Source organism: Clupea harengus, chromosome 16, assembly GCF_900700415.2.
Source record: "Clupea harengus chromosome 16, Ch_v2.0.2, whole genome shotgun sequence".
Classification (NCBI taxonomy): domain Eukaryota; kingdom Metazoa; phylum Chordata; class Actinopteri; order Clupeiformes; family Clupeidae; genus Clupea; species Clupea harengus.
The window spans coordinates 18,847,798-18,873,799 of NC_045167.1; the positions used below are offsets into that span (position 1 = coordinate 18,847,798).

Sequence of the window (26,002 nt, forward strand, 5' to 3'; positions counted from 1 at the left end):
CACAGACACAAACACACACACACAGCACACACACACAGCATTCACACAGACTGCATCCACAGCCTCTCTAAAGCCTCCTGAGGGGCTGATGTGTTTACCATCATGACCATGAGGCGATGCCCATCCGATATCGAGATATATATATATATATATATATGAGAGAGAGATCTGTAGACAAGGCTTTTTGGGGTGTCAGCACAAACCAATTTACACATACGGTTAAGGATCATGGCTGACTGGATGGATGCAGTTTGTGACATGTAATGAGTAGAGAACAGGAAGGGTGGGTGAGAGAGAAAATGAGCGAGGGATGTGAAGCTCACAAAACAAGCAGGATGGTGAGGCACGGAAAATAAAGCCAGAGGGTGGGGATGGAACAGGGGGAGTAATAAAGGGGAAGTCATATTTCTGGGTATTTATGTACAAATCCCTCCAGAGGATCATATAGAATGGATTGTATATGGAATGACACATGGAGGGCAGGAAAAGGGAACCAAAGGGGGTTTTTCAGTCATGCATGGCCGAGGGCGATGCATGGCTGCCTTGGTCCAGGGAGCCAAAGCCCTTTCTTGCCCAGGCAGACCTGTTATGTGAGGGCATGAATGAATGAGTGTGATGGCTATGACCCTGGGAGGTGGCGCGGCTAGGCTAGGCTATGGCAGAAACATCATATTAGAGGGAGACAGCTTTTTCACAGCCTCAAAATGGATGACCTGGATGGAGGGGGAAATGGAGGCTAAATAAGCGGGAAAGAGTGGTTACGACTGGGGGCTTGCAAAACTCCAGAAGGTGGTGATGGTGGTGGTGGAACAATTGTGACTCAAACAACACAAAAACATTACAGGTGTGGTTGATGATGTCCAAACAGCACATGCAGGAGAATAAACATGTTCATTTTTTTCTTCCCCTCAAAGACAAACAAAAACAGCAAAAACCCCAGAAGCATTCTGTCCCGTCTCATTCGCCAACACACACAAACCAGGTCACTAACAGAGAGCGACAGTCAACAGTGGTGACCACACGTTGCCTAGGAGCTATATGACACACACACAGGTGGACAGAAGGGTGCTTGTGATTGGCTTGTACAGGAGAGAGGGGGTGGAGTGGCACCTATGCCACCCTCACCCCCGCCACCCGTCAGCTAGATGGGCATGTGTGAACAGCCAGGAGCAGAGCCAAATGAGCTGTAGGAACTTGGCTAAAAAGGACCATACCACCCAGCTGATACTGAGGCCTGCTTGAACCCTTCAGACATAAATCAGTTGGCAGTGGATTATAATTTAGCTTTGACTTTAAAAACAGACAACAATCATCTCCTGTTGGTGTGAGAAGACTGCACACAGTAAAACAAGCCTTTAGTGCTACTAGCATCATTTAACATGTTAACATAATGTATATTTGAAACGGGTAAGAGTGAAGTGTTGAGGAACTACTATAAACATTTTTCGAATAAGAAGTGGAGTTGGAAGGAGCACTGGGTATGTTCATATCAACACTGATGAGATAAGAAAATGTAAAAAAGAATATTTACCCTTTTCTCCATCTCCAGCTGCGAGCGATCAGCAAAGCGTTCCTGCCTCTGCAACACAAATAGAGCCATGACTGAAGTGGCATTGGCAGCGGGTATAAGCCGCTTTACTACAACACACATGAGGCAAAACATTTTTTGTCGTGAGTTAAACTAGTGTCTGCTGGATGTCTGGATGGAACAAAAATAAAGGGGGGGGACTCCTGACAGAGAGAAAGTGTTTCCTGACCAGCACTGAGCAAAACCAGAGGCTTAACAGAACACAACTCTTATGCTGTTGCAGGACAATGTGACATCAGATAACATGCAAACTCTCCTTTCTTCATAGTCATTAAATTAGCCCGTCTCAGTCGGTACAGTGCATTATAATACTGAGCTTGTCTAGCATAACATAACACGGCATAGCATATAAACCACGCCGTCTCGGAGACCAGACTCTGTCTGGACTGGACTGGATGGAGTAGATGAAAGCCCCCTGATGCAGAAGCCATTGCTGACCTGTGTGGCCTTCTCCAGCTGTAGCTTCAAGTCTGCCAGCTCCAGGTCCGTGTCGCGTAACTGCGCTTTCAGCTTCTCGTTTTCTGCTAGGATCTGCTCGTAAAGCTGAGGGAAACAGGAGAGAAGATTTTGAGCCTCAAGGGTTATGAACAGTGTCTTTTATGTTTGAGAGTTGGATAATGAAGTGATGGAACCTGGACTGAAATACTAAAAGTATTACTACCGCTAGTAAACAAGTAGTATTTAGCAGATTGATGGACACAGTAAAACAAAGATGATTGATATATGAATACACTCAAAGCAGCACAGTCGTTTTTCTTTAAGCATTCTCAACATGGAATCACAATGACACAAAAAAAAAAAAAATCAAAACCAAGAAAACACTTGGCAGTTCGGCGGAAAGCAGAGTTAACAGTACGGCTAATTCGGATGCAATGCTGTCATTAGTCGAGACTCAACTCCGTCTCCTTACCTTCTTATAATCAGTGCTGTCGTCTCTATCCAGCCGGCTGGTGTATGGCCTCCGCCCTTCACCGTAGCCCCGGCTCCCCAGGTGCTCGTAGCGGTCACTGGAGGAAGTGCTAGTCAGGCCGGAGTCGTTCCTTGGGTGGTGCAGGGAAAGCAACAGTCAGCGCACATCGTTATCGCCCGCGGCAAGACAAATATTAGAACAGGAGGAAATACTGCAGGAGTTGGTTGATAGGCTTAAGACCTCTAGGTAAATAACAGAGATAAGAGCGAGAGAGAGAGAGAGACAGAGAGAGAGAGAGAGAAGCATCACATACCTGGCCAGCCGGTCGCTCTGAAAGAGAGAGAAACAGAAGAGAGGACTTATCAGTAATGCCTTTACCTGCTGCTGAGAACACAACTCTGCATGACATTTTCAGAGCGACTGTCTAGACAGTGAGTGCGTCTGGAATGCAGATTAATCAATTAGCGTAGCGAACGCTTCTCTGTTTTTCCCCCTCCCTCCTTGCGCGCCGTTCTCGAGTCTTGCCCGAGTCGCACACCGCCGAGCTCTCCGACGCCAATTTGGAGCGGCATCAGGAAAGAACTAAGAGGTGTAATGCAAGTAAACACGCCGCCGTGGCAACGGGCCCCTCAGGCTCCTCTCACTCTCTCCAGAGGGGTCCTCTCCAGAAGGCCGTGTGGACATTTAATTTGGACTGTGTTTGGCAGACGTCACGCTGTCAGCAACTGAAAGGTCCACACAGCGAGGGTGTGTGTGTGTGTGTGTGTGTGTGTGTGTGTGTGTGTGTGCGTGAGAGAGACACTGAGTGTTGAACAAAGAATAGACCAAAATGTGACATTCAATTAATGAAGCTCACAGGAAACAAGCATTTGAATATGTCACTCCCATAGAACCCCCCCCCCCCCCCCCCCCTTCACATCTGAAGTGGACAAACTGAAGTAGTGTTAAAGGGCTTCCAAGCCTGCGTAAGCCTTAGGCCTGCCCACTGGGGCCGGCCTCAGCCGAGGCCTTCTTTTATCCCCAGCCAGAGGTCTGGAAGAGTGGGTTAAAAGATTAGGGGAAGTGCTGGTGACGGCGCTGGCCTGCCACTCAGTTTCACCTCTGCCTATGTGGCATGACAGTTTCGAGATGGAAACTGTGGCGCCTATGAGCCATTCTGGAGCAGCACTGGAGATAGGAGGTGAAGGGGTGGGGCTCCCTCAGGGGGGACAGGGCCTTTCAGGAAGTGAATCGTGGCGTCGAGGCGATGGCTCTTCCCGGAGGGCTGAGTGGAGTGTGTGATTGCCAGGAAGCAAACGCGCCGCCACTGGGCTGTGTGTCAGCACATCCGACGGCGGTCGGGAGCGCACAGAGCGCTTTGACGGGAGGAAACGGGTGCTTTTTATTGACGTAAAGCTTTCAAGGGCTTCGAGGGAAAAAAACACCACCACAGAACGTGTGCACTGTGGCAGGTGGGGAGGTGAGATGGACAGATTAAAGGAGCTCTTCCTGATATACTTCCCTCTAATGTAAACATTCTCCTCTGTTAACAACATCAGTCATTGTTAAAGCTGCCTGTTTAGTGTATGATGTGAACACAAAGCAACACATCATTCCACAAAGGACAATCACACAGTCAACTGAAGCCAGGAAATGCTTGTTTTTGACTTTGACAAAATGACATTACATTACAAAAATGAGCCACTGTTTATGACATCAAGTCCTTGTTGTGAACTTGTGCATCAGACAATGTTTTTAGTGTCAAGTTCATTTCAAAATCCTGTCACACATTTGCAACAGAACTCAACTCTTTGAAGTCAGAGAAACCTATATGTGAAGCTTTGGATGTGCATCGCATCCTTTTCCCCTCCCTTCCTGTAATATCTACAAGGAGTTGCAAACAGGCCAAAAGGCAAACAGGCTGGGTCAATGATACTCTCCCTCTCTCCACTCCACTCCACTCTCTCTCTCTTCCCTCTCTCCACCATCCCCCCTCCCCTTAATCTATCTGTGAAGCTAATGATCCATTTCCTCTCCCAGACTGCACCCCTCCCAGACTCCAAAGCCCCTGCGCTCCTCGCTCTGCTGTTCTGATCAGGCTCCAGAAGGGCTTCCATTCTTTCCCCTCTTCAGGCCACTCCCTTCCTCTGTGAGCAGCCAGGCCAACGGCCTCATCTCCCCTCGTTTGACACGACAGCAACACTCCCCAGCGGCGATAAAACATGTCAGTTGATCCAGATCATTTCAAATACGTGTGCTACACGTGTGTGTCTTCTGTGCGTGTATGTAGTATCAACAATATGTAGCGCCAATAACGGTGTTGAGCAAATGGAAAATGAATCTCTGCAAGCACATATATTTGACTTGAACAACTGAACATTTGGAAACCAATAAATCCAGATTAGCATTGTTTGGAAATCAATAACAGCTAATTGTGGTTTACTTGACTATAGTAGAACCATTGTCCAATAAGAGCACTTAAACTGTAGTCCTGTTGGATTTGTGGATGGGCAATTACAAGCGTAAACAGGCGCGTTCACTTACAGGCCCTTCTATTCGATTGCTTACTGACCTGTGTCGGAGACGGCTTTAGGCTTTTCAGAAATCACCCTGGCAACGGAACAATTACAGGAAGGTGGAAAAGAGGGAAAACAACTAGTGCAGGTCCAAAGTCAGCAGAAATGCCAGGAGTGTGTGTGTGTGTTTTTTTCCCTCCCACTCCATTTCTGTGTGTGTGTGTGTGTGTGTGTGTGTGTAAAGGCCAGAAGGTAACTTTCCAAAATAGAACAAATATGAGAGTTGGGCCAACCGCGGGTCCTTGACCAAAGATGGTGAGATGGACTGTGCATGGACCATTTCCACCACTTTGTACTGTGTCTCATCAGACTCGGCATTACACCTGGCTTACGCATAACTGACCCGACCTAAGAACATTCCCACAGCACTAGAAAGGGTTATGACAGCCCTGCAGTCCCCTCCCAGTGTAATCATAAAACTGCAGAGAGGTGATGGATTACCTGTGGTTCGCCTTTAGTACTTCCCTCTTCCGAGTCGGACTGTTGATCTGGATCATTCTCATCGCTCTGTGGGAGAGACGGAGGGAGGGAGTGGAGGAGAGAGAGAGAGAGAGAGACAGAGGTAAAGCACTGAGACAGCTGAATCAATGCAGACACTAGCACTAGCAGTGGCCCTAATCTAAGCTGTAAAGAATGGCTCATCGGCTCCTCTTAGTGTAGTAGGTGTGTGTAAACAGCATGTAGTTCCATGTGTGTGTGTGAGTATGCCATAATGCAAATGTGTGTGTGTGTGTGTGTGTGTGTGTGTTCCTTACATCCTGAGTCCAGAAGGGGACCCCAGTGGAGCGCCTCTTCTCTCGGGGACGTCGGCGGTCACGTATGGAGCGCGGCTGGGACTTGTCCTCGCCCTCCTTTTCCTCCTCCTTCTTATCCGACTCTGGGAGAGGGAAAAGGGTCTCCATTAGATTCAGTCATCATCAAAAGAGGCATTACACAAGAGAAGCTGAATATACATCAATGAGTTACAGAGTCTTCTATCCATAGATCATAGGGCTTTAATATATATATTATATATTGTTTAGCCAGAGGGTGTGTGTGTGTGTGTGTATATATATATATATATATATATATATATATATATATATATATATATATACACACACACACACACACACACACACACATATACACACACACACATACACACACACACACACACACACACACACACACACACACACACACACACACACACACACACACACACACACACACACACACACACACACACACACACACCCCCTCTGGCTAAACAATATCTGCATCAAGATTTGCTCTATACACACTCAACAATGTCAAATTTCTAGACTTATGATTAACACATGAAAAGGCTTCATCATCTGCTGGCCATATGCGGTGAGGTTCATCGGAGTCAGACACTGAATCTCTCTCCGTCATCAGAAAAGGACATTGTTTATTAAACACAATTGCTGCTTTAATGCACCAAATGCACGCTGGCCCTCAGTGCAAACAAGAGCGAGCGCTCGCATGGAACACAAAGCTCACACTGTGTCCATCGCTCACACGTGAAGAATGAAGCCTTTCTATTCTTCTCAGATATTTTATGGGTTTATTCTATCAGAGGGGCAGGGGTGGGTGTGTGTGTGTGTGTGTGGGTGTGTGTGTGTGGTTAATAAAGGGTCTCTCCATTCTAAGTATTCCATTGAAAGCAGTGAAATCCTCCTGCATTTATAAGCCTTGGGGCAGCAGATCCCGTGTGAATTCCGAGTCTGGCAGACTTAGGCTGGGTGGCTTTCAGCCTAGTGTGTCTGGGTTCGCACGCTCACCTCGGGAAGCGAGTGTATGGGACCGCACGTCTGTTTGTGTGAGAGAGGGAGAGAGAGTGTATTTGTATGTGTGTGTCTGTGTGTGTGTGTGTGTGTGTCAACAAGTAAGTATGTGAGTGTGAGTGTGTGTCAGCAAGTACAGTAAGTATGTGAGTGTGTGTGTGTGTAACAGATATCGATATTGCCAGCTTCATCGATGCATAATAAGTATGTTGAAATAAATAAATAAATAAATAAATAAATAATATATATATAAATCCAGCAGTGGCGCTACTTTTTCTCTGGCTCAGAGTGAGTGAGTGTATATATATATATATAGTGTATATATATATATATATATACACACACACACACACACACACTCACTCTGAGCCAGAGAAAAAGTAGCGCCACTGCATACAACATACCGTTACATTTGTGAGAAAGCTCAAGATATTATAGTTGGATGCTACAGGCCTAATCTACGACGTTAGTTATTTGACCCCTAGATTCAAGTCATGATTAATCTTTTCTCAGATATAGTAGCATACCAGTTTAAAGAACACAAAAAAATAGGTTTATTATTTATTGTTATTATATATATATATATATATATATAAATAATTATTTATTGTTATTATATATATATATATATATATATATATATATATATATATATATAAATAATAACAATAAATAATAAACCTATTTTTTTGTGTTCTTTAAACTGGTATGCTACTATATCTGAGAAAAGATTAATCATGACTTGAATCTAGGGGTCAAATAACTAACGTCGTAGATTAGGCCTGTAGCATCCAACTATAATATCTTGAGCTTTCTCACAAATGTAACGGTATGTTTTGTCATGAACATTAAACGTGAAAAATGTGAAAATCCAGCAGTGGCGCTACTTTTTCTCTGGCTCAGAGTGAGTTTGGGCTTTTCAGGGAGAGGCAAAAGCGCACCGCCATCAAGAAAATAAGTGTGTTGGATTTATAACAAGACAAACGAGAGCATCATTGTGAAACGAACGGAATGTGGCATTAATCATTTTATCTCGATCACGTTGTTTTCATAAACGTTGGAAGCCATAATCGTAATTGCAATTTGATTAATTGCACAACCCTACCGCTGATGCTCTGAGAAAGCCAGAGAGAGTGTGTGTGTGTTTATCTGAGTGTGCGTGTAATGAATCTAGGCCTGTGTAATGCCAATGCTGCTTGGTGCCCTGTGACTGAACTCCACCATGCCTGACTAAGGGGCTTGTGTGATTCTGATGATTGATCTTCCTCAGCCCAGGAGGACAGAGACAGGAGAGGACTGAACAGTTCCAGTGTGTACACAGGGAACAACGTGCATACAAACCACTCCTCTTTCTCTCCGTCTCTCTTAAGCTTATCCACTGTTGGAAAGGAAGAACGGTGCCCATACACGCGTGTGTGCGTGCGTGTGTGTGTGCGTGTGTGTGTGTGTGTGTGTGTGTGTGTGTGGGCAAGTTTGATAGTTTGTTGACATACTCACTCAGAGGCACAGAAGTAGTAGCAGGTGTGTGAGTCTCTGTGTGTGTGTGTGTGTGTGTGTGTGTGTGTGTGTGCGCGCCTCACCTTTCTCAGTGTCGCGCGAGGAGCGGCTGTAGGAGGAGGTGATGCCGGTGAGGCTGTTGGGGCGGTTGAGGGCGCTGGAGGAGTAGAGCGAGCCGCCAGAGGAGGTGGTGGTGAGGGCCGTGCTGGAGGCGGAGGAGCTGGGCGTGGTGCTGGCCGCGGAGGAGGAGCTGGGGCGGTAGCGCTGATAGGTCTAGAGAGAGAAAGAAAGAAAGAAAGAAAGAAAGAAAGAAAGAAAGAAAGAAAGAAAGAAAGAGAGAGAGAGAGAGAGGATGATGTCAATGAAAGTCTCTATGGCTAGGAGGGGGGACCTTTCTATGGGACAACAGCATAGAGAATGCTAATAGCTGAATTCCGGAAGCCTCAAACAAATTCAGATAGGCCACATTCAGGATGTCACTTTGCAAAACCCTAAAAAAATCAGATAAAAACTCAACTATCAATGTAGTGATTGACCCCCCAACATCTAAACGTGTACAGACAGAGGATATTAGTCACTGTTTATTAATCACTATTTCTTTCTTTACTTATTTATACACAGGGTGACATTCACATCTCTGCTCTTTGGCCTGCAAGAGCCATTTCTGGTATAATGGGCAAGAGAGAAATAAATTGTCTTCATAGATTTGCAAGTGGATATTTGTAAGTGATTTTTTTATTCTTTTTAACGAGCTAGCGCCGTGGACAGAACATGTACACATACACAGATGGCTCTCGATCCAACACAAAGACAAACACCACCATAAACACACACACACACACACACACAGACCTCATCGAAGCTGCGGTAGCGTGATCTGTAGTCGTCCTCTTTAGTCTCCGTCTCCTTCTTCTCCTCCTGCTGCTTCTCTTTGTCCTGCTTCTCCTTCTCGTCCTTCTCGTCTTCGCGGCGCGAGCTGGGGCGGCTACGCCCGATGGTCTTCTCCGCTTCCTGCAGGTCTGTCAGGGTCACCCCCTAAAGGACCAAAGGTCAACGACAAGGTCAAACATTTTTGAAAGCCAAATAACAGTGTTTTTAATCAGATTGAAAGTGAGAGGTTTACCACCACAGTCATTAGTTACATTTAACTTTTTATAGGCAATTATCAAGTCTAAATTGATCTATTAAAATATTCTGTTTTTTAAAGGCACATCTGTGGGAAACAGGGACTGCTAATTACAGTCTGCTTGTAAACAGACATACCCCAATAACAGCTAGAGCGGTGTTGAGAAAATGGCCCAAAGAGCACATATTTAATTCTTAACCAGCACAATGGAGTGCTACTGACAATTAAGTTGAGGTTAAATAATGTTAAATTCATCATGTACTGCCTTGTAGATTGTGAGATTGCATAGATGGGGGTGGTATAATTAAAGCAGAACAATTAAGAGTTAGCTCCAATTAGTTTTTACAAATACTTTCCTTCCTATGTTTGTACATACAGCATACTTTAGTCTTCTGACTTGTTTAACTAGTGTCTTTCTTGACTTATGTATAGGATACACCAACTGGAATAGCTGCAGTTGAGTTGTCATATGAGCTGCCTTTGGCCCATCAGATAAAGGTGCGGATCAGGACAGGACTTGCCTGGGTGGATCTTCTGGACTGTCTGGCCTGTCTGGAACGGGCCTTCCTCTGGGACTCGGACTCTTCATCCCGGACAGGAGTGAGGTATGATCTGTGCACACACAAACAATAAAACACACACACACACAGTTATTTAATGGCACTCAAAGAGGGCAGGGTTGAACCTGTACACAGGCCAACTGAAGTGCTAGGGAGTAAACATAAAGGCCTGTGGTTAGGAAGCAGTCACTGCGGCGTGGAGGTTAATAAACCCTCCATTCAGACGTCTCCGGGTTTTTCTCCTGTTTGTCAGCGGTGATGGAGTGAGTATATTTACAGAGTATTTACATAGAGTTCAGCAGAAGCAGTTATCCAAAGCAGCCTCGGAGAGATAAGAACAGCACATACAAAGCAGGCCTGCCGGCCATGGAGAATTTAAAGCAATGGGGTCATCTTCAGGGCAGGAGCATGGCAAAAAATAATATATAGTAGCCTCTCGTTCCTGAGCCAGTTAACGTGAGCACATTTAGTGCTTTAGTTTCACATCACACATAAAAAAAGATAAAATATAGTCTAGAGTCATGACTCAGAGAGACTGGAAACAGAAGCTCCTAAAATAGCATTTTCCCCTCCCTTTCTTAAAAAGAGTTGTCTTCTCTCCTGGATCAAAAATATGAACTCATTCATGATGGCTGGCCTGGTGTTGACTCCCTGGCCTTGAGAAAATGTGCTTATTCCGTGGAGAGCGGCCTTATAAGGAGAAATCTGTGAGGCAGAGTAAATCCGGCCCCAGCAGGTGGTTCTTCTCTTCAGGCCCCAAAGGCTCGGGAGGCCTGAGCTGGAGGAACCGGCTCCACCTGCTCCGCTCAGGCAGGCAGGCAGGCAGGGCAGTTTAAACACACACACGGAGCAAACAGCCCACCACCCATGTCATGGTAGAGCAAACAGCTTTATCTATAATAAATATGTACTTGTGTTTGTGTGTGTGTGGCAAGTCAGTCTATGTCAAACTCTAGGATAATGTATGTCCTGGCAACTTATAATTCACTGTGTGTGTGTGTGTGTGTGTGTGTGTGAACCCTTGTTTGAGTGTGTGTGCACACAGCATGGACATCATGGCTCATCATTGAGCATGATGATTATGTTCACTGCAAGCCTGAACAAGCATTCTTGCGAAACACACCAATACATTAGTTTTGCAATCTGGTGCTCTGTGTCTAAGGGTCTGAGCATCCAATCCCTTTTCAATACTTATTATATATACTGTGTGTGTGTGTGTGTGTGTGTGTGTGTGTGTGTGTGTGTGTTGGCACTGGTGCATGGCTGACCTGCGTCGCTCTCGGCCTTCCGAGCCCAGGACAGTGCCAGTAGTGGTGGATGCAGTGTTCATAGTGGGGATGACGGCGGCCGACTCCCTCTCCTTATCCTTGTCCTTCTCCGCGCTCTCCTCCGACCAGTACCTGTGAGCAGTTGGGGAAAACAATTCCACGTTTTAAAAAGTCTGCCTCTGGAGGAAAATGCAATACACAAACAGCACGCTCACTAGTGACACACGAACACATACACCATCTTCTGACATGAGCTCAAGTTAAGATCAAACATGGGTAAGCTTATTCACTTATTGCAGTAGAATTCAGTACAAAACCACAAACTATCCTGCTGTGACCAATTGACAGTGATGGAGTATGGAGTGCACTGTGCACTACTGTGCTACAACAGCAGCAGTATACTCAAAAGAAATCCACTTTTGTCCAAGAGCCGAGTACTAATACCAAGTTTAAGTACCAGCCTGTCCGACTGCAGCAGCCTAACCCAGTACACTCACTCTAACTTCACTGCTGATGGTGGGCATGGCAACCTTAAGATTCTAGGAGTGAATAGAAATGTAAAAGATGCTCTATTTGGATAATGCTTAAGAGCTTGTTTCCACGGTTTTGTGAAACTGCTCAGCTACCTCTGGCGGTAACACAAATGCTAAGATGAACACAAAAAAAACGACCATGTGCATTTCTGACCATGCTGACCACTTCTTGCCCACATACATATAAGCATTAGGGCTGAACTGAACCACACAAGTCCCCCCCTTAACTAATAATGTATCTGAATGTAAAGGAACCCAACCCTGCACTACTGTTTAGTCAGGTCATGGGGACTGTCATGGCGGCTCTCCCTGGTGCTGCTGGCGTACCTGCTGGTGAGGCTGGTGGAGCTGGGGCGGCTGGAGGTGGAGGAGGAGCCGGAGCCCAGGCTGGACAGCAGGCTGCGGTGGCCTGTGGGGGAGGTGATGCTGGAGCTGCTGCCGCTCAGGGTGGAGGAGGGGGTGGTGGTGGTGGTGGTGTTTGAGGAGCCGGTGGAGGAGGTGGTGGTCAAGGAGTCCTCGTTCCTCCGGCCGAACGAACCGCTATACGCACAAAAGGGACGCAGACACATACGGGAGTTAAGTCAGGAGGAGGAGGAGGGAGATGGAGAAGCAATGAAGGAGTAAGAAAGAGAAAGAAGAAGAAAAAAACTCCCGTGAGTGATGAGCAGTTAGTGAGAGAGAGAGAGAGAGAGAGAGAGAGAGAGAGAGAGAGAGAAAGAGAGAGAGAGAAAGAGAGAAAGGGAGGGAGAGGGTGAGAGAGAAAGAAGAGAGAACCCTCCCAAGGAAAAGATCACCCTTTCAGCTTCTTCTCTTTCAATTCCCAACTATTATAATGAATGAAATGACTCAAGGCGAGCCAAACAAACTCCCATATTAATGCATTAGAAATCAGCCAGACCCACCCCCCACCCCACCCTCCCATCCCATCCCATCCCATCCCATCCCAGGGGTCAGTGAGAATCAGATGGGCAGTCAGAGAGAGAGGACAGATGGCATGAGGTGTGTCAGTAGGCCGTAGTGGCTGGTGGTAGTGTTTCTGTAGGTGAGTGCCGGCTCGGGAGTCACTCGAGACGAGACGAGCCGAGTTGAGTTGAGGAGGGAAGGGAGGAGCAGGAGCAGGAGCAGGAGGGAGTGTTGGAGAGCGTGGGGGTGAAAGGTTTGGGGGGAGATGGGTTCTTGAGTTCTGTGGTACCTTCGGTGAATGCTGTAAGACTGGTAGTAGGACGAGGGCTGCCAGGGTTTAGTGTTACAGGCGTTAGGGTCCAGGCTGGAGGCCGAGGGGGACTTGGCCGGCACGTCCCGCGTGCTGCCGCTCCGGCCCAGCGCTAGCGTGTGGGACGTGCTGGCGTGCAGGAGGCAGGAGGCAGGGGAGGAGGTGGGGGGGGGGGGGGGGGGGGGGGGGGAGTGGGCAAGAGAGGCGCGTTAGCTGGAGAGCACACACACTCACACACACACACACACACACTCACACACACATATATATATGTGCACATATATATCAAGACATACACGCAAATGTACATGTGGCCTACATTCACACTCATACACATCAACATTCCTGCACACATAATCAAATAATATCACACTGCAGTAGCACTCACACATATTAGCAAATAAAACCAAATCACAGGGGGGGAAAAAACTAAACAAAAAAACAACTAAAGCTCTGCCGCAGTTGTGCCCGCCTTAGTGTCCTCAATCTTTGGGCCAATCAGAACATTAGGGTCCTTTTAGCAGCATCGTAACCACACCTAGAGGATCATTGGTGATAAGACATCTTATCCTACTGCAGATGAGGACCAGGCAGGACAACTGCGGCCACTAGCAGGGCTCTGCTGTGGGTAAGGGGTGGGTAAGGCATGGGACTCACCTGACTAGCTGCACATTAAGCGCATACATGCACAGTACTAACAGTGCTACATTAGCCATAAACAACACAATAACTGTGTATCTATAAAACACTATATATGAGAGGAGTGAGGTTTGAAGGGGGTGCTTAATGTCTACTACTCCGATTATTATTATTACGGTATATGAGCTTGTTAGTGTTATTGGTTACTGCTAGCCCTGAGTTAGCCTGCGACGGTGAGGATGGTTATGGAGAGGATAGAACTCCAGGTTCTCTTAAAAGGGGAGGCTGAAACGAGGACAAGGTCAACAGGGCTCTCTCCACGGAGAGGGTGCCGAGGGCTAACCTGCGCTGATAGCTGGAGGTTCTGTTCTGGGAAGTGGTTCCTTCACTGTTCTTCAGGTCATCGTCCCAGCGTCTCCTGGTGTAGGAGCCACTGCGTACCAAACTAGCAGCAGAATCCCTGGGAAACCAGAACCTCACAATAGCACCCGGGCGCTCCACACAGTTTCCAGACAGATCATACTTTCACAAGTGCCTGGCGGCTAAAATAAACTCAAATACCGCTCAGTCGTAATGTGCTAATTATTGCACTAATTTGCATAAATATGGCTCATAAAACAACAGGATATATGGTATAAATCCCTCATGAAAATATGCTACCAACTGCTATTAACTTAACTACTTACAACATTTCTTTGTTTGTATACGGTGTTCATACAGGGTGCACAACTCATACAGAATCTACATACATCTCTATTTGCTAATTCTATTGATTATTTAAGTAGTAAGTTTAAGTTACCTCAAATATCAATGTCTGGGTTTATTTTATTCCTTGCTGATGCTATCTGTAAATTATGCTATATTAGTACTTCTATTTAGATTCTAGAACGATTACTGTGTACGTGTACTATCGTAATGGCGGTAAAGTTGAATCTGATCTACTCTTGAAATGAGTAGTCAACAGCTCATGTCACATGCTAACTGGGTGTGACGGTGTGACAGTGTAACACTGGGAGACAGTGTAGCGGCCGCATAAGCCCACAAACACACACATAAACACACACAGCATGCAGAGTGCTTTGGGCGCCTGTGTGTGCAGTCACACACAGCAGTGAGCAGCAGGAGGTGCTCTAGTGGTCGGGGCAGGGCAGGGCAGTGACCGTCCTGCCCGCCACTGCTCTCTCGCTCTCTCGCTCTCTGTGTCTGTCTGTCTGTCTCTTCGTCTTTCTCTCTCTCTCTATCACCTGTTCTCCTTCTCGTCGATGTCGGACGTGCTGGCCAGCCTCCTGGGGATGGTGGGAGCCACGTATGCCAGGCGGGTCTTCTCCTTCTCCTGTGGGACGGGGGGAAATAACGCTCACATCTTACACCCAGGTAATTCATTGTTTACTATTAATAATGCATCATTGATGTTTATTAATAGCATCGTTTATTATCCATGTAAGGTTTGTTTATACTTGTTGTGGTCTATTTCCACAGTTTTATATCTTGAACAAAACCGAAATAAATCTGTTTCCCGATATTCCTTAACCTTGCAAATGACCTTTTGACCTCTCCCCTTTGAACCCAGCACCACCCTGTAGCTGCCGGTGGACTGACCTTCTCTTTGTCCTTGTTGTCCAGCGAGGAGGACAGGCGTGGGCTGGAGGCGGAGCGCATCACGCCGGCCGTGTCCTTCTCCTTCTGGGCCTCCTTGGTGGCGGTGATCTCGGCCAGGGCGCCGTAGCTGCCCGTCTTACGCAGGCCCATGCGCCACGAGGACGGCGACTCGTCCTTGCCATCGTCCTTAGGTGAGGTTTTGCCGCCAGACAAGGCGAGCTGCAGGGACAAGGGAGAGGGGTAGGTGGAGGTATGGAGGGGGGGTTAGGGGTCAGAGAAGGAGGAAGGAAGACAAACACATATCAGAATCCGAGCAGAGCAACTGCGATGATAAGGATGAAGGTGACGATGACGGAACACACTTTTGTGATTATTACTGGGTGTGAAGTTGGAGGTTGGGTGGGCCAAGGTGGGGACATATATTATACATGGGGTATATTTGGGAGGTGAAGCGGGGGACATTCTCTCTGGCTCCCGGAGTCATGGGAGAGCCAGAGAGGGGCGACTCCCCAGCACTCATCACACACAGCACACAGTAGCAGAGCGGGACAGCAGGAGAAACGGGGGCGAGACAGGGCCCACCGTCGTGAGAGGGGGTTTGGGATCACAAGCATGCTCTGGACTCAGGTGAACAAATCTGTCAATGACGTCTGCACAAAGGTGTAAGGGTGCAAACGCTCTCAGAGCTCGTCTAGTCTCGTCTCCTTTCTCGTAAAAACACGGTCCCCAACCGTCCTCTGATGTGCAAATGGACAGTGGGCTAATAGCTGTTTAGGCAAATACAGATATTAGTATAGTTAATGGGGGTCAGACATACTTATGGATGCGATTCCCTATCCCACAAAACGTCAGCAGGTTCCCCACTCAGCGGTGAGGTCACACAGACACACACACACACACACACACACAACAGTGATGGGTGAGGGGGGCGCATGTGGCTCACAGTAGCATCGACAGCAAAAAGCAGCACAGACCATCACAGACAGTGCAAACACTGAGGCACAGTGCATCAATCAGAAATCCATGCGGAAAACACACCCACTTATGGGGATAACGGGGTGGGGTGGGGTGGGGTGGGGCGACGGGGGTTAGTGTTGTCTTGGACTTATTGGCAGAGACAGTTAGACTGGTCGTCACTGAGGAGTTAAAGGTTTATTTAAAAAAAATATAAAATAAAATAAATTAATTACAAAATAATAATAATAAAAATACGGACGTTGAAGGCACAGGGGCTTTTATTAGGGGGTACGGGGTAGTGGTGGTAAGAGAGGGGGGCAAGGGGGTAACATCTCTGGAACACACTGATGCCTCACCATAGCTTTTTTGGGCACAAGAGAAATGCCAGTTTTGCGCAAGCCTTGACGCCACAATGCAGGACAGCCTGGCTCCGTCACAGGTGTGAGGGGAGTTATAAACTCAGACTTTAAGCCAACCCAAGACAAGAGCAACCGTGAGAGAAGGGTGCAGAGTTGGACAGAGAGAGAGAGAGAGAGAGAGAGAGAGAGAGAGAGAGAGAGAGAGAGAGAGAGATAGATAGATAGATAGATAGATAGATAGATAGATAGATAGATAGATAGATAGATAGATCGAGAGAGAGAGAGAGTGAAAGAGAGAGAGTGAAAGAGAGAGTGAGAGAGAGAGAGAGAGAGAGAGAGAGAGAGACAGAAAGACAGAGAGATAGAGAGACAGAGAGAGAGCAGTTGGGGAAAAGAGAGAGATAAAGAGAAATGAGCGAAATAAAGAAGCATCAGCAACAGACACTTGATGGGTCAAACAGCAAAATTAGGGAAGAAAGAGTCTGAAAGAGCACAACACAGACTGATGAAAAGGAGAAAAAAAAGAGAAGTAAACAGAAAAACAGAAACTGCAAGTGAAAAAAGAGAACTAAGAAGGAGGGGGGGAGAGAGAGAAGAGAGGACATGTATGCCTCAAAACACAACACTTTTGGGGTTTTTCCCAGCTGATGGTGACATTGTCTATCTTAATTTAACAGAAGTTTAGGGTATGCCCACATGGCAGCGCTAGGCTAGCCACGAGTAGATATAGCATTGTGCCGTGTTTGTGCTTGAGGCATAGAGAAACCAAAAAGGGCAAGAAGGCTTTTCCTCGAGGGGAGAAGAGGAGGAAACGTGGGATTTCTCTGTGACACATAGCTGTTCATCTAGAGACTGAGGGGTAACCTCTCATTCGGTACACGGTTTACGAAACCATCCTGACTTATCGGGATGGAGGAGCTGAGGAAAGGACATCATTTGTGTGTGTGAGTGGGACATGGGCGTAGAGGGGGGTTCACTTCAGCAGAGGTCTCAGTATGGCATCATTAAATGAGCCACTTGAAGAACCCAGGTGCAACAAAGAGCACTGAAGCGGTTTCTCCCATGAAGTATCAGAATATCAGGTACTGATTTAGGGTTTTTCAAAGTCAAATCCAGCCTAAGGTAATGGTGCTGTGATAATGTCACAACGGGTCAGATGATGTATTAAAGCTGCAGTCTGCTATTCTAATCCCATGCACTTTTAATTCACCTCTACCTGTCCGTTCAGTGTTTGCGCTCAAGAAAGCTCCAGTTTTCATACACAAACATAGTGGCTCGGACCGAGCCATAAACAATCTCAGCCAGCCTACACAGTGCTTCAGGAGCACGAAATGGAGGTGTTGTTTGATTAGCTGTTGAGCACAAATATTAACAACCTTTCCTGAAACCAAAACTGTGTCGCAGACTGCATCTTTATATATAAATATAAAAAAATAAAATACAACAAAAAAAAAATAACACTATCCGCCCTGTCAAAAAAAGCATCTGCAACTTATGTGCGCATACAAAAACACACACACACAAAGAAACATAAGCACACACACACACACACAGACATGTACAATGCTGTTGTGGCCTATGGATGAACATGTGCACAATGATGCTGGGTGGCCAGTAAAACACACACACACACACACACACACACACACACACACACACACACACACACACACACACACACACACACACACACACACACACACACACACAACACACACACAACACACAAAACACAAGGTGGTGGGGATTGGGAACATAACAAACGAATGCACGCCAATGAGAGTGACCTTCTCCATTCATATTCAAGAGACTTGCCTCCTCTGCAGTAATCTCCTCGGCGGATGCAGAGGCCACCGTCTCCTGCAGGGGGCAGCAGACACACAGGGAAACGGATGCTTGTGGGTGCCATTTTAAGAGTCACTTTTTGCCGCCCGATGAGTCTGGCGAGCGCCAGACTGGCCCCAGACTGCTTAGCTTAGTGCTTCAGAGTAATGCCTACCTCACAGCGCTGACTTCCAGGAATATCATCCCACCTAACCACCCCCCACCACCCCTCTCTCTGTCTGTCTCTACACTTCCATGTTTGCTGAAGAGCTGCTCGCCGACTTCTTAAAATGATCTTAACTCTTTGCGGGTTTGGGGAAGAGACGGCGGTCAGCTCTCAGCTGTGCGAGAGCGTTTGGGCTCTGCACCAACTCCCTGGCCACTTAATATGCATGTAAAAAAAATAAAAGATAACACGTCAAAGGATCCATTCCTAGCTATCTAACCGATGTCACACCTTGGCCATTGAGGTCATTACAAAGGATAATGGAGGGCTTGTTGCTAATGTGTGTAATTCAAGGCACCTCATCCTTTCCATTAAAAGCCTTTGAGGTGAAAGACAGTATTAACATACTTTAATAATATTTGGCAAATATAAATTTGCTTTCACCCCCTAAAAAATAACCGTCTAAAAGCCACGGGATCTCACCAAAGCTAGCTTTAAAAAACCCTCTGGGGGAATAGATAGGAAAGAGAGGCAAGGTGTTGGGCAAGAGGACGTACCTTCTTGACGGGCGAGGTGGGGGTCACCTGGTTGGTGGGGCTGACTGGGGTGGGACTGGTGACGCTGGTCGGCGCTGGTGCCGTGCTGTTGGTGTTGGTGGCGGGGGCAGCCGGTTTACTCTTCTCTGGAGGGAGGGAATAACACACAAGGTCAGCGACTGGTGGACCGCTCATTATAACAGCCTACAGTTGTCGAGACTAAAGGGAACGTTTTCATATGTAGTGCTTATTTGCAATAGTATGCCCATGGTAAGATAGATTATGCATATGCACACTGTGAACTTTTTAATGGTAATTGATTCAGAAAATAAGTGAATGATCACAGACCTGCTTCATTTTCAGACTCGGAGTCTTCCTCCTCCTCTTCCTCACTGGAGCAGCTAGACTCGTCCTTCTTGCCCTCCTCCTCTTCGTCCACCTTCTCCGGCTCAAGGGTCTCAATGCGTGGCGCAGGCTTCTCCGGCTCCAGCAGGAGAGTCTCTTTGCTGAGAAGCCGGCAGACACACACACACACACACACACACACACACACACACACACACACACACACACACACACACACACACACACACACACACACACACACACACACACACACACACACACACACACACACACACACACACACACACACACACACACACACACACACACACACACTATGGTGAACCTGCAATGACCCACGGCTCTGTTCAAGCATAATAATGCAATCAAGGGTTGGACAAGGACACAACTCCAGGATGTTACAAAAGAAGATTAGAACAAAACGAAAAAAGAAAAAAGGGAGAGAAAAAAAGATTGCACATTTTCCAAGTGGTCACCCCAGCCAGCTCACAGGTGGACACTACTTACCTCTTCAGTGGTTTCAGTGACTGATTGTTGTCCCCAGTGGTTGTAGTTTCTATCAAAGGTGACTTCTTGACATCCTTCTTCTCACTCATAAGCTGAAACATCAGGGAACAGGTTCTTTAATTTATAAATTTGCACAGAGGGAAGATTTCTTCATTCAAAAAAACATTCTCCCACCAGTTAACTGGTTCTTTTCCATAAACTTTAAAAGAATGCTTCAGGCGAAAAAAAAGAAAGAAAGAAAAACAGAAATCATAGCTGGCCTACCAGATTCTGTTTCTTATGCAGCTCCTCTAAATAGCTGACGACGTCCTCATCAGCTACATCAAACGCTGTTTGACCCTGAGGGCAGAGAGACACCATTCTCCACAGTCAAGCCTTTACCATGGAAATTGTGCAACAAACAAAGGCAAAACACTTGGAGCATTACAACTTTCCAACTGGGTTGAGAACTTTGCTCAAGGGCATAGAGATATACTGGTTATTCAGAATCGAACACTAGAAACCATCTGGCTAGCTACCCAGGCCTAACTAGGGATACCTAGTCATTGCTGGGACAGACACTGGACACCCTCTTGCCTCTAAGTAACTGCTAAGTAATCTGCTACGAGTATAAGAAAAAAATAAACATACATACATACCACTTTATTGATGACGTCCATGTCGCACAGCTGGTCGACGAGTATTCTACATGCCTCCTCTTTCCCCCAGTGAGCTGCGGCATGGAGGGGGCTCCAGCCATCAAAGTCTATAATATTTACATCGTATCCTGCCTGGATTAAAAGCCTGAAAAAACACAAAAGGGGCGGGGGGGAACAAGAGAAAAGATTGACGTGAGATCAGAGCAAAACTTTTTTTGAAAATGGGTGCTGCTGTCTAAGCTTGACTGCAGATGGCCAGGGCCTGACGTTGTGGACACTGTACGGTACCACATCATCTCACACAAAAGGAATGGGGTCTGATAGGAAACCTTAGCGTGAAGACACAGGATAGAACTAGACCCATAGCAAAACTTATACTTTTGTATAATTTCAACAATATCACACCATTTCACAGGCATTCAACAGCAGGTTTTGCTGCCTCGTCACTACAGTGGAGTGAAGTGGAGTGGAGCTTGACTTTTTGGACAATCTCCCAGTGCCAGATGGACAGGGCGCCTCAGTCAGGTTGCATGGCGGTCAGTCGATAGCAGTTGGCAAAGGCTTTCAAAGGCAACCATGATAAATGGGAGACATGCTATTGGAAACACAACCTACCTGCCTGCCTGCCTGCCTGCCTTGCGAAGAGCAACTGTTCTCCATCCTCGCAGCTCGTTAGGCAGATCGCAGATGGAGGCGACGAGAGCCTTATTATGGCCATCTTTTCCGTCCGCCACTCGCTATGTTTGTCATTACAACCAGCATGGACAAGGAAGATGGGCCGATAGTTTTTTGAAGAGTAGTAACAACATGCTCTGGGGTCTGATTTATTAGCCCGCTTTGGCCGGCGAGTGAACTCACTTTAAAACCTCCGTGTATCCCTTGGCAGCGGCGACATGCATCGCAGTGCCTCCCGACTTGGCATGCCGCACATCGTTGATCTGACCGCTGTTGAGCCACTGCCGTGCGTCTCGCAGCATGATTCTCTCCTCCTCTTTCCTGGCGGCCTCTATGTCCACTCCTGGCAAAAGAAATGTAAAAAAAAAGGTGGATGGGTTGGGAGGGGTGGTGGTGGAGGTGGTGGTGGGGGGGAGGGGGAGATAGACGGTCAGATCCTGAGGTTTAACATCTTCTTTACAATCCTACAAAGCGGGACGCTTCAACAAAGGCCAGGAAACATGCATGATATTTTTACTGAACCTCGGGGAACTATGAAGTTTAGCTGGGAAAGGTGGAAAAAATGAATCAGAAGCCCCGAGGCCTGCTCTGCTCCAATGTAGGTCTACATGCTGTTTGTCAGGCTCATCCTGCAGACATCACCCCCCACTCCCCCCCAGCCCCGAGTTGTGCGGTTTAGGAATTCACGCCAGGATGCGAGGGGCTCGACACTCACTCTCATTTGAAAGCAATCAAAAAAGGATGAGCAGGCGACCACTGAAAAGCCTTACGATGCAGAAACCAGACCTGGCACGGCTCACAGCTGCTGTCTCAGTCTGTATACGGTTTAAGACTGGAGTCAGCAGTCTAAGGCAGTTGGCTTGCCTCAGATTAAAACATGTTATGGGAATAAGCAAATGCCAACCATTAAGTAGTCAAAGGTTAAGTTAACAGCCACTACTCCCTTACAATCCTCAGCTATATCCTTTGCATAGTACAAAAGGGGTGTCTGAAGACCTTCACAGCTACATTAACAGCAATAAAAAAAAAAGAAAAAAACCTGTTCTACAAAAACTAGCACAGTCTCCTTCACTCCTAATTCCATCAGCAGTCCCATAAGGGCACAATCTGGGGGAATTTTTGGCGAGTAGAAGCACAGCGCTCGACAGCACACTGGAGGGAGGCGTTGAGAGTCTGACCTCATTTCCAATCTCTGCCTGTTCTGGCATTTCTTAAAACTGCTCGATTTTGAAATTTCTTGAAACTATTTGTTTTTCTTTTCAACGGGGGGGGAAAAAAAAGAAAAAAAAGTCTCTTTCAGAGGACAGGTAAGTCTGGTAACTAGGTCAATGGGGCTATGCTATATATGGTTGTAGCGCGTTCAGGCATGCGCCGTCTTGTCCATCGCAGACTGCAGCGAGGGCTTAAATGCAGGTCGTCTGGCAGCTGCTGAGGCGCTGTGCCTTCTGCCTGGAATTGACCGTGCAGAACTACGTAAACAGTCCAAAGCTCTCTGGGGCTAAAGCCAACATTTCAGCTGCAGGTACAGTATTCAAACATGGCTCCAATGCTAGCCTGTTTCAACCGTTGAGAGAGACTGAATTCTTTCTAGAAATGACACATTAGGATCTGTGCCAAGATGAAGGCATTTATAAAAAAAAAAAGTGGGAAGTGGGGAAGTGAAAGTGGGTTTAAGACAGATGAAGTACACTAAAGTTTCATTCTTGGCATTTCAATACACCCCATCAACAAAAGGAGAAAATGGAAAGGGAAAAAGACTTCAAGGCAAATCCCGAAGGCAACAGTGACACACAACATTACACAGTTTTACCATCACAGTATTTGATTGAAACACACACACATAATCAAACCAAATCTGTGGAGAAATACAGAAACACTTCTTCTTGCTTCAGGCAAAAAAAAAAAAACAATCTGTAACATTAATCCAATAACATTTGCCATGTGTGGGTTCATTTCAATACAACACTGTGGACGAACAACATCGTGGTAATGACCTGCGGCACTTTTGAAAGTGATTCTTGTTGACTGTCAGGTTGGCTAGGGAGTGGTTAACTTGTGTGAGGTTACGGGCCCTTTGCCAAAAGCAGGGAGCAGAGGGAATGATAGGGACGCTGTTCAGTCAGCTAAACATTCCTGCACAAATTCACTGACAGAGCAAGGGTTGTGCATAGTATGCACTTCAATCGTGGGAAGAAATTCAAGCAGGGGAAAGAAAAAAAAAAAAAGTAAAGGAATGCTCAGATACAACTCATTCCTCTATGAGATGCAGCACTCAAAGTTTAGCTTGAAATTTCAAAGCAAACAGCCTAACTTTATTATAGCTACTGAACTGAATTCTTTCAAAAAAATTGAATTGAAAAACTGATTGATATCATAATTACAAACGGATTTTATGGTTTACTTTGTGGTGCATGTGAATTATTTCAACTGGCACCACAATCAATACTGACTCTGTATACAAATATGACACTCAGTTTTCAAAAGGTTTCATTTAGTGAAGAATCTATAGAAACACTAAGGGAATGGTAGTTTTCCTAACCAGCACACTGTTGACAATTTCCGGTCAAATGAATCCATCGGAGAGGTTATTCCGAGCTGTAGAGGCAAACCCAGGACTGGATCGATCCCAGCTGAGCCCCCAAATGAGGTCAGAGTTCAAGTCACATGGCATAGCGGCCACAATACTTACAGGAACCATGGCCTTTAGTTCTACCCACATGACGCCATTACAGTGGTTTACACTGTGCTCCCGTAATGGGTTTCAATTAGTCCCTTTATTCCACTGCGATGGCCAGCCTGCACCCAGCACTGTGGGAGTTCAGACCGTTACATAAAAACATTAAGAGAAGCACTGTTAGAAGGCTACTAAGCAAAACTGCAGTTGTACCATGAGGTCACTGGTCGTCCCAGCAAATACACGGCCCTGTGTAGCAGAGGACAGGGGCGATGAGGGCAAGACACTGATCTCAGTCACCCCTCTCTTGTTGTTCAGGTCATTAGTGCTCTCCGTAAAAAACTGGATGTCATAATGGCCTTTTTTTCTTTGCGGAATCACAAACAACTGGATGTCATAATGGCCTTTTTTTCTTTGCGGGATCACAAACAACTGGATGTCATAATGGCCTTTTTTTCTTTGCGGGATCACAAAGGGCCCCATTACTGCATGTAACAAGCAAAACAGGTAGAACAAAAGTCCACAGCCAGAGCACAGGGGAACATGCTGGGTCTATAAAAAGCAGGAAGACTAATTGACCTCCGCAAGACCACAAAATAGCAGCCTCTTGGATAATCTGGCCCAAATTCAAAGCTGGTTTTTACAACAGAAAACCTTGCACCCTGAGCCAGTGCATAAAGGCATCCCTGTGAAAGTAAACAGACAAAAGCCAGCAACCCAAAAGCTGACTGATAATCGTGCCCCTTTCTGCCACCAGCCTCTGTGTTCAGCCTTCTCAGCCCAAATGTCTGTCTTTGGCCACGTCCAATCTACATTAAAACTAGCAGGAAGGAAACGTAACAAACAAGCCCTCTAAGAAAAGACCCTCAAATAAAAGCAGACGTTTACAGCGTGGGAAAAGGCCTTCTCATCATCACCACATTTAACAAGACACTGAATCATGGTCTGGACCATTTTGGAGGGAGAGGTGGTTGGGGGGGTGATGGCAGGAGGCCCAGTCACCTGACCTCCTCCAGTGGTGTGCCGCCACAGAAGGGAATAAAGGTCGAGTGGGTCGTGGGGGGAACTGTTGTCCATCCTCGATGAATTTAACCCCATGACTGGGGTCTCGCTCAGAGTGGAGCACAAGACAAGAGAGGCCAATCACATTACTGGCGCAGAGGGCATTACACAACGCTGTTATGTAACAACATCTCCGACGGCGGAGAATGGGGCTCTATCTCCATGTTGTGATAGGATCGGCAGCAGCAGCAGGGCAATCAAGCTCTATATGGGCCTTTCTGTGCGATACTCACACAGCTCAGCTTGCTGACCCATCAGTGCATGCTTTGGCCTCAAATAGACTTGAATCAAATAAACTTGAGGAGTAGCCGTCTTGACCTGTTTAAAACGTATTCCCATCAGAACACTGCCGCAGATGGGATTTAGAAAAAAGAAGAAAAAGAAGAAAGAAAGAAAGAAAGAAAGAAAAGTCCACTGCTAGTAATTCTACGAATTCTGCAGTTTTCAAGAAATGACTACAGTGGCATTCGTCTTTCAGCACAGGCTAGAGGGTGGTTGCAAACTGCATGCAGTCACTACCTCGAAGCCACACTGTGGCCGTCAATCTCCACAAATAAAACCTGACAGCTGCCATTGGCTGGGATGTGCTTGATTCCCTTTGGGTGTGGGTTAAGCCACGGCAGTTATATAACACACTTTTAAGGAATGCTACATGCTAACAAACAGCAGGCTGGGAATATTAGCACTGCATCCCAGCTGCCTTATTAAAACCCTCTCTAGACTGGTGGCGTGTTGAGGGATCTGCCCTGACCACAGTAGACCAAACAAACCTCGTCCCAGATCCCGGAGCTCCTGCCCTCGACTCCTTCCGACATACGAGGGGTCAGGTTCAGGTTACTTCAGGGAGCGCAGCCTCGCTCCTGTGTTACCCCACTTACAGGGCTCTATCTGTGCAAACAAGCTGTGACAGATGGAGAGCCCCTTCCCTCTGTGTTTCTCAGAAGAAACCTGAGATGGCAA

General features: G+C 46.6%; 1 protein-coding gene across 5 annotated transcripts in view; it reads right to left on the minus strand.

The window, feature by feature from the left end:
• The window catches only part of ppp1r12a (protein phosphatase 1, regulatory subunit 12A), a 66,212-nt gene that overhangs the window by 6,278 nt on the left and 33,932 nt on the right, over positions 1-26,002 (minus strand). The window contains exons 4-26 of one of the 5 annotated variants that reach the window (XM_031582981.2): positions 21,490-21,649; positions 20,632-20,776; positions 20,258-20,332; positions 19,994-20,085; positions 19,469-19,626; positions 19,142-19,266; positions 18,410-18,454; positions 15,279-15,497; positions 14,924-15,012; positions 14,023-14,139; positions 13,020-13,169; positions 12,155-12,367; positions 11,295-11,426; positions 9,988-10,078; positions 9,193-9,375; positions 8,424-8,613; positions 5,809-5,930; positions 5,495-5,560; positions 2,812-2,828; positions 2,499-2,628; positions 2,027-2,131; positions 1,532-1,579; positions 1,215-1,245 (exon numbers count right to left, since the gene is read on the minus strand). In XM_031582981.2, coding sequence (XP_031438841.1) covers positions 1,215-1,245; positions 1,532-1,579; positions 2,027-2,131; positions 2,499-2,628; positions 2,812-2,828; positions 5,495-5,560; positions 5,809-5,930; positions 8,424-8,613; positions 9,193-9,375; positions 9,988-10,078; positions 11,295-11,426; positions 12,155-12,367; positions 13,020-13,169; positions 14,023-14,139; positions 14,924-15,012; positions 15,279-15,497; positions 18,410-18,454; positions 19,142-19,266; positions 19,469-19,626; positions 19,994-20,085; positions 20,258-20,332; positions 20,632-20,776; positions 21,490-21,649 — 2,703 coding nt within the window. The remainder of the gene's footprint in view (positions 1-1,214; positions 1,246-1,531; positions 1,580-2,026; positions 2,132-2,498; positions 2,629-2,811; positions 2,829-5,494; positions 5,561-5,808; positions 5,931-8,423; positions 8,614-9,192; positions 9,376-9,987; positions 10,079-11,294; positions 11,427-12,154; positions 12,368-13,019; positions 13,170-14,022; positions 14,140-14,923; positions 15,013-15,278; positions 15,498-18,409; positions 18,455-19,141; positions 19,267-19,468; positions 19,627-19,993; positions 20,086-20,257; positions 20,333-20,631; positions 20,777-21,489; positions 21,650-26,002) is intronic. The other 4 variants (XM_012815481.3, XM_012815482.3, XM_031582982.2 and 1 more) reach the window with 4 other exon arrangements.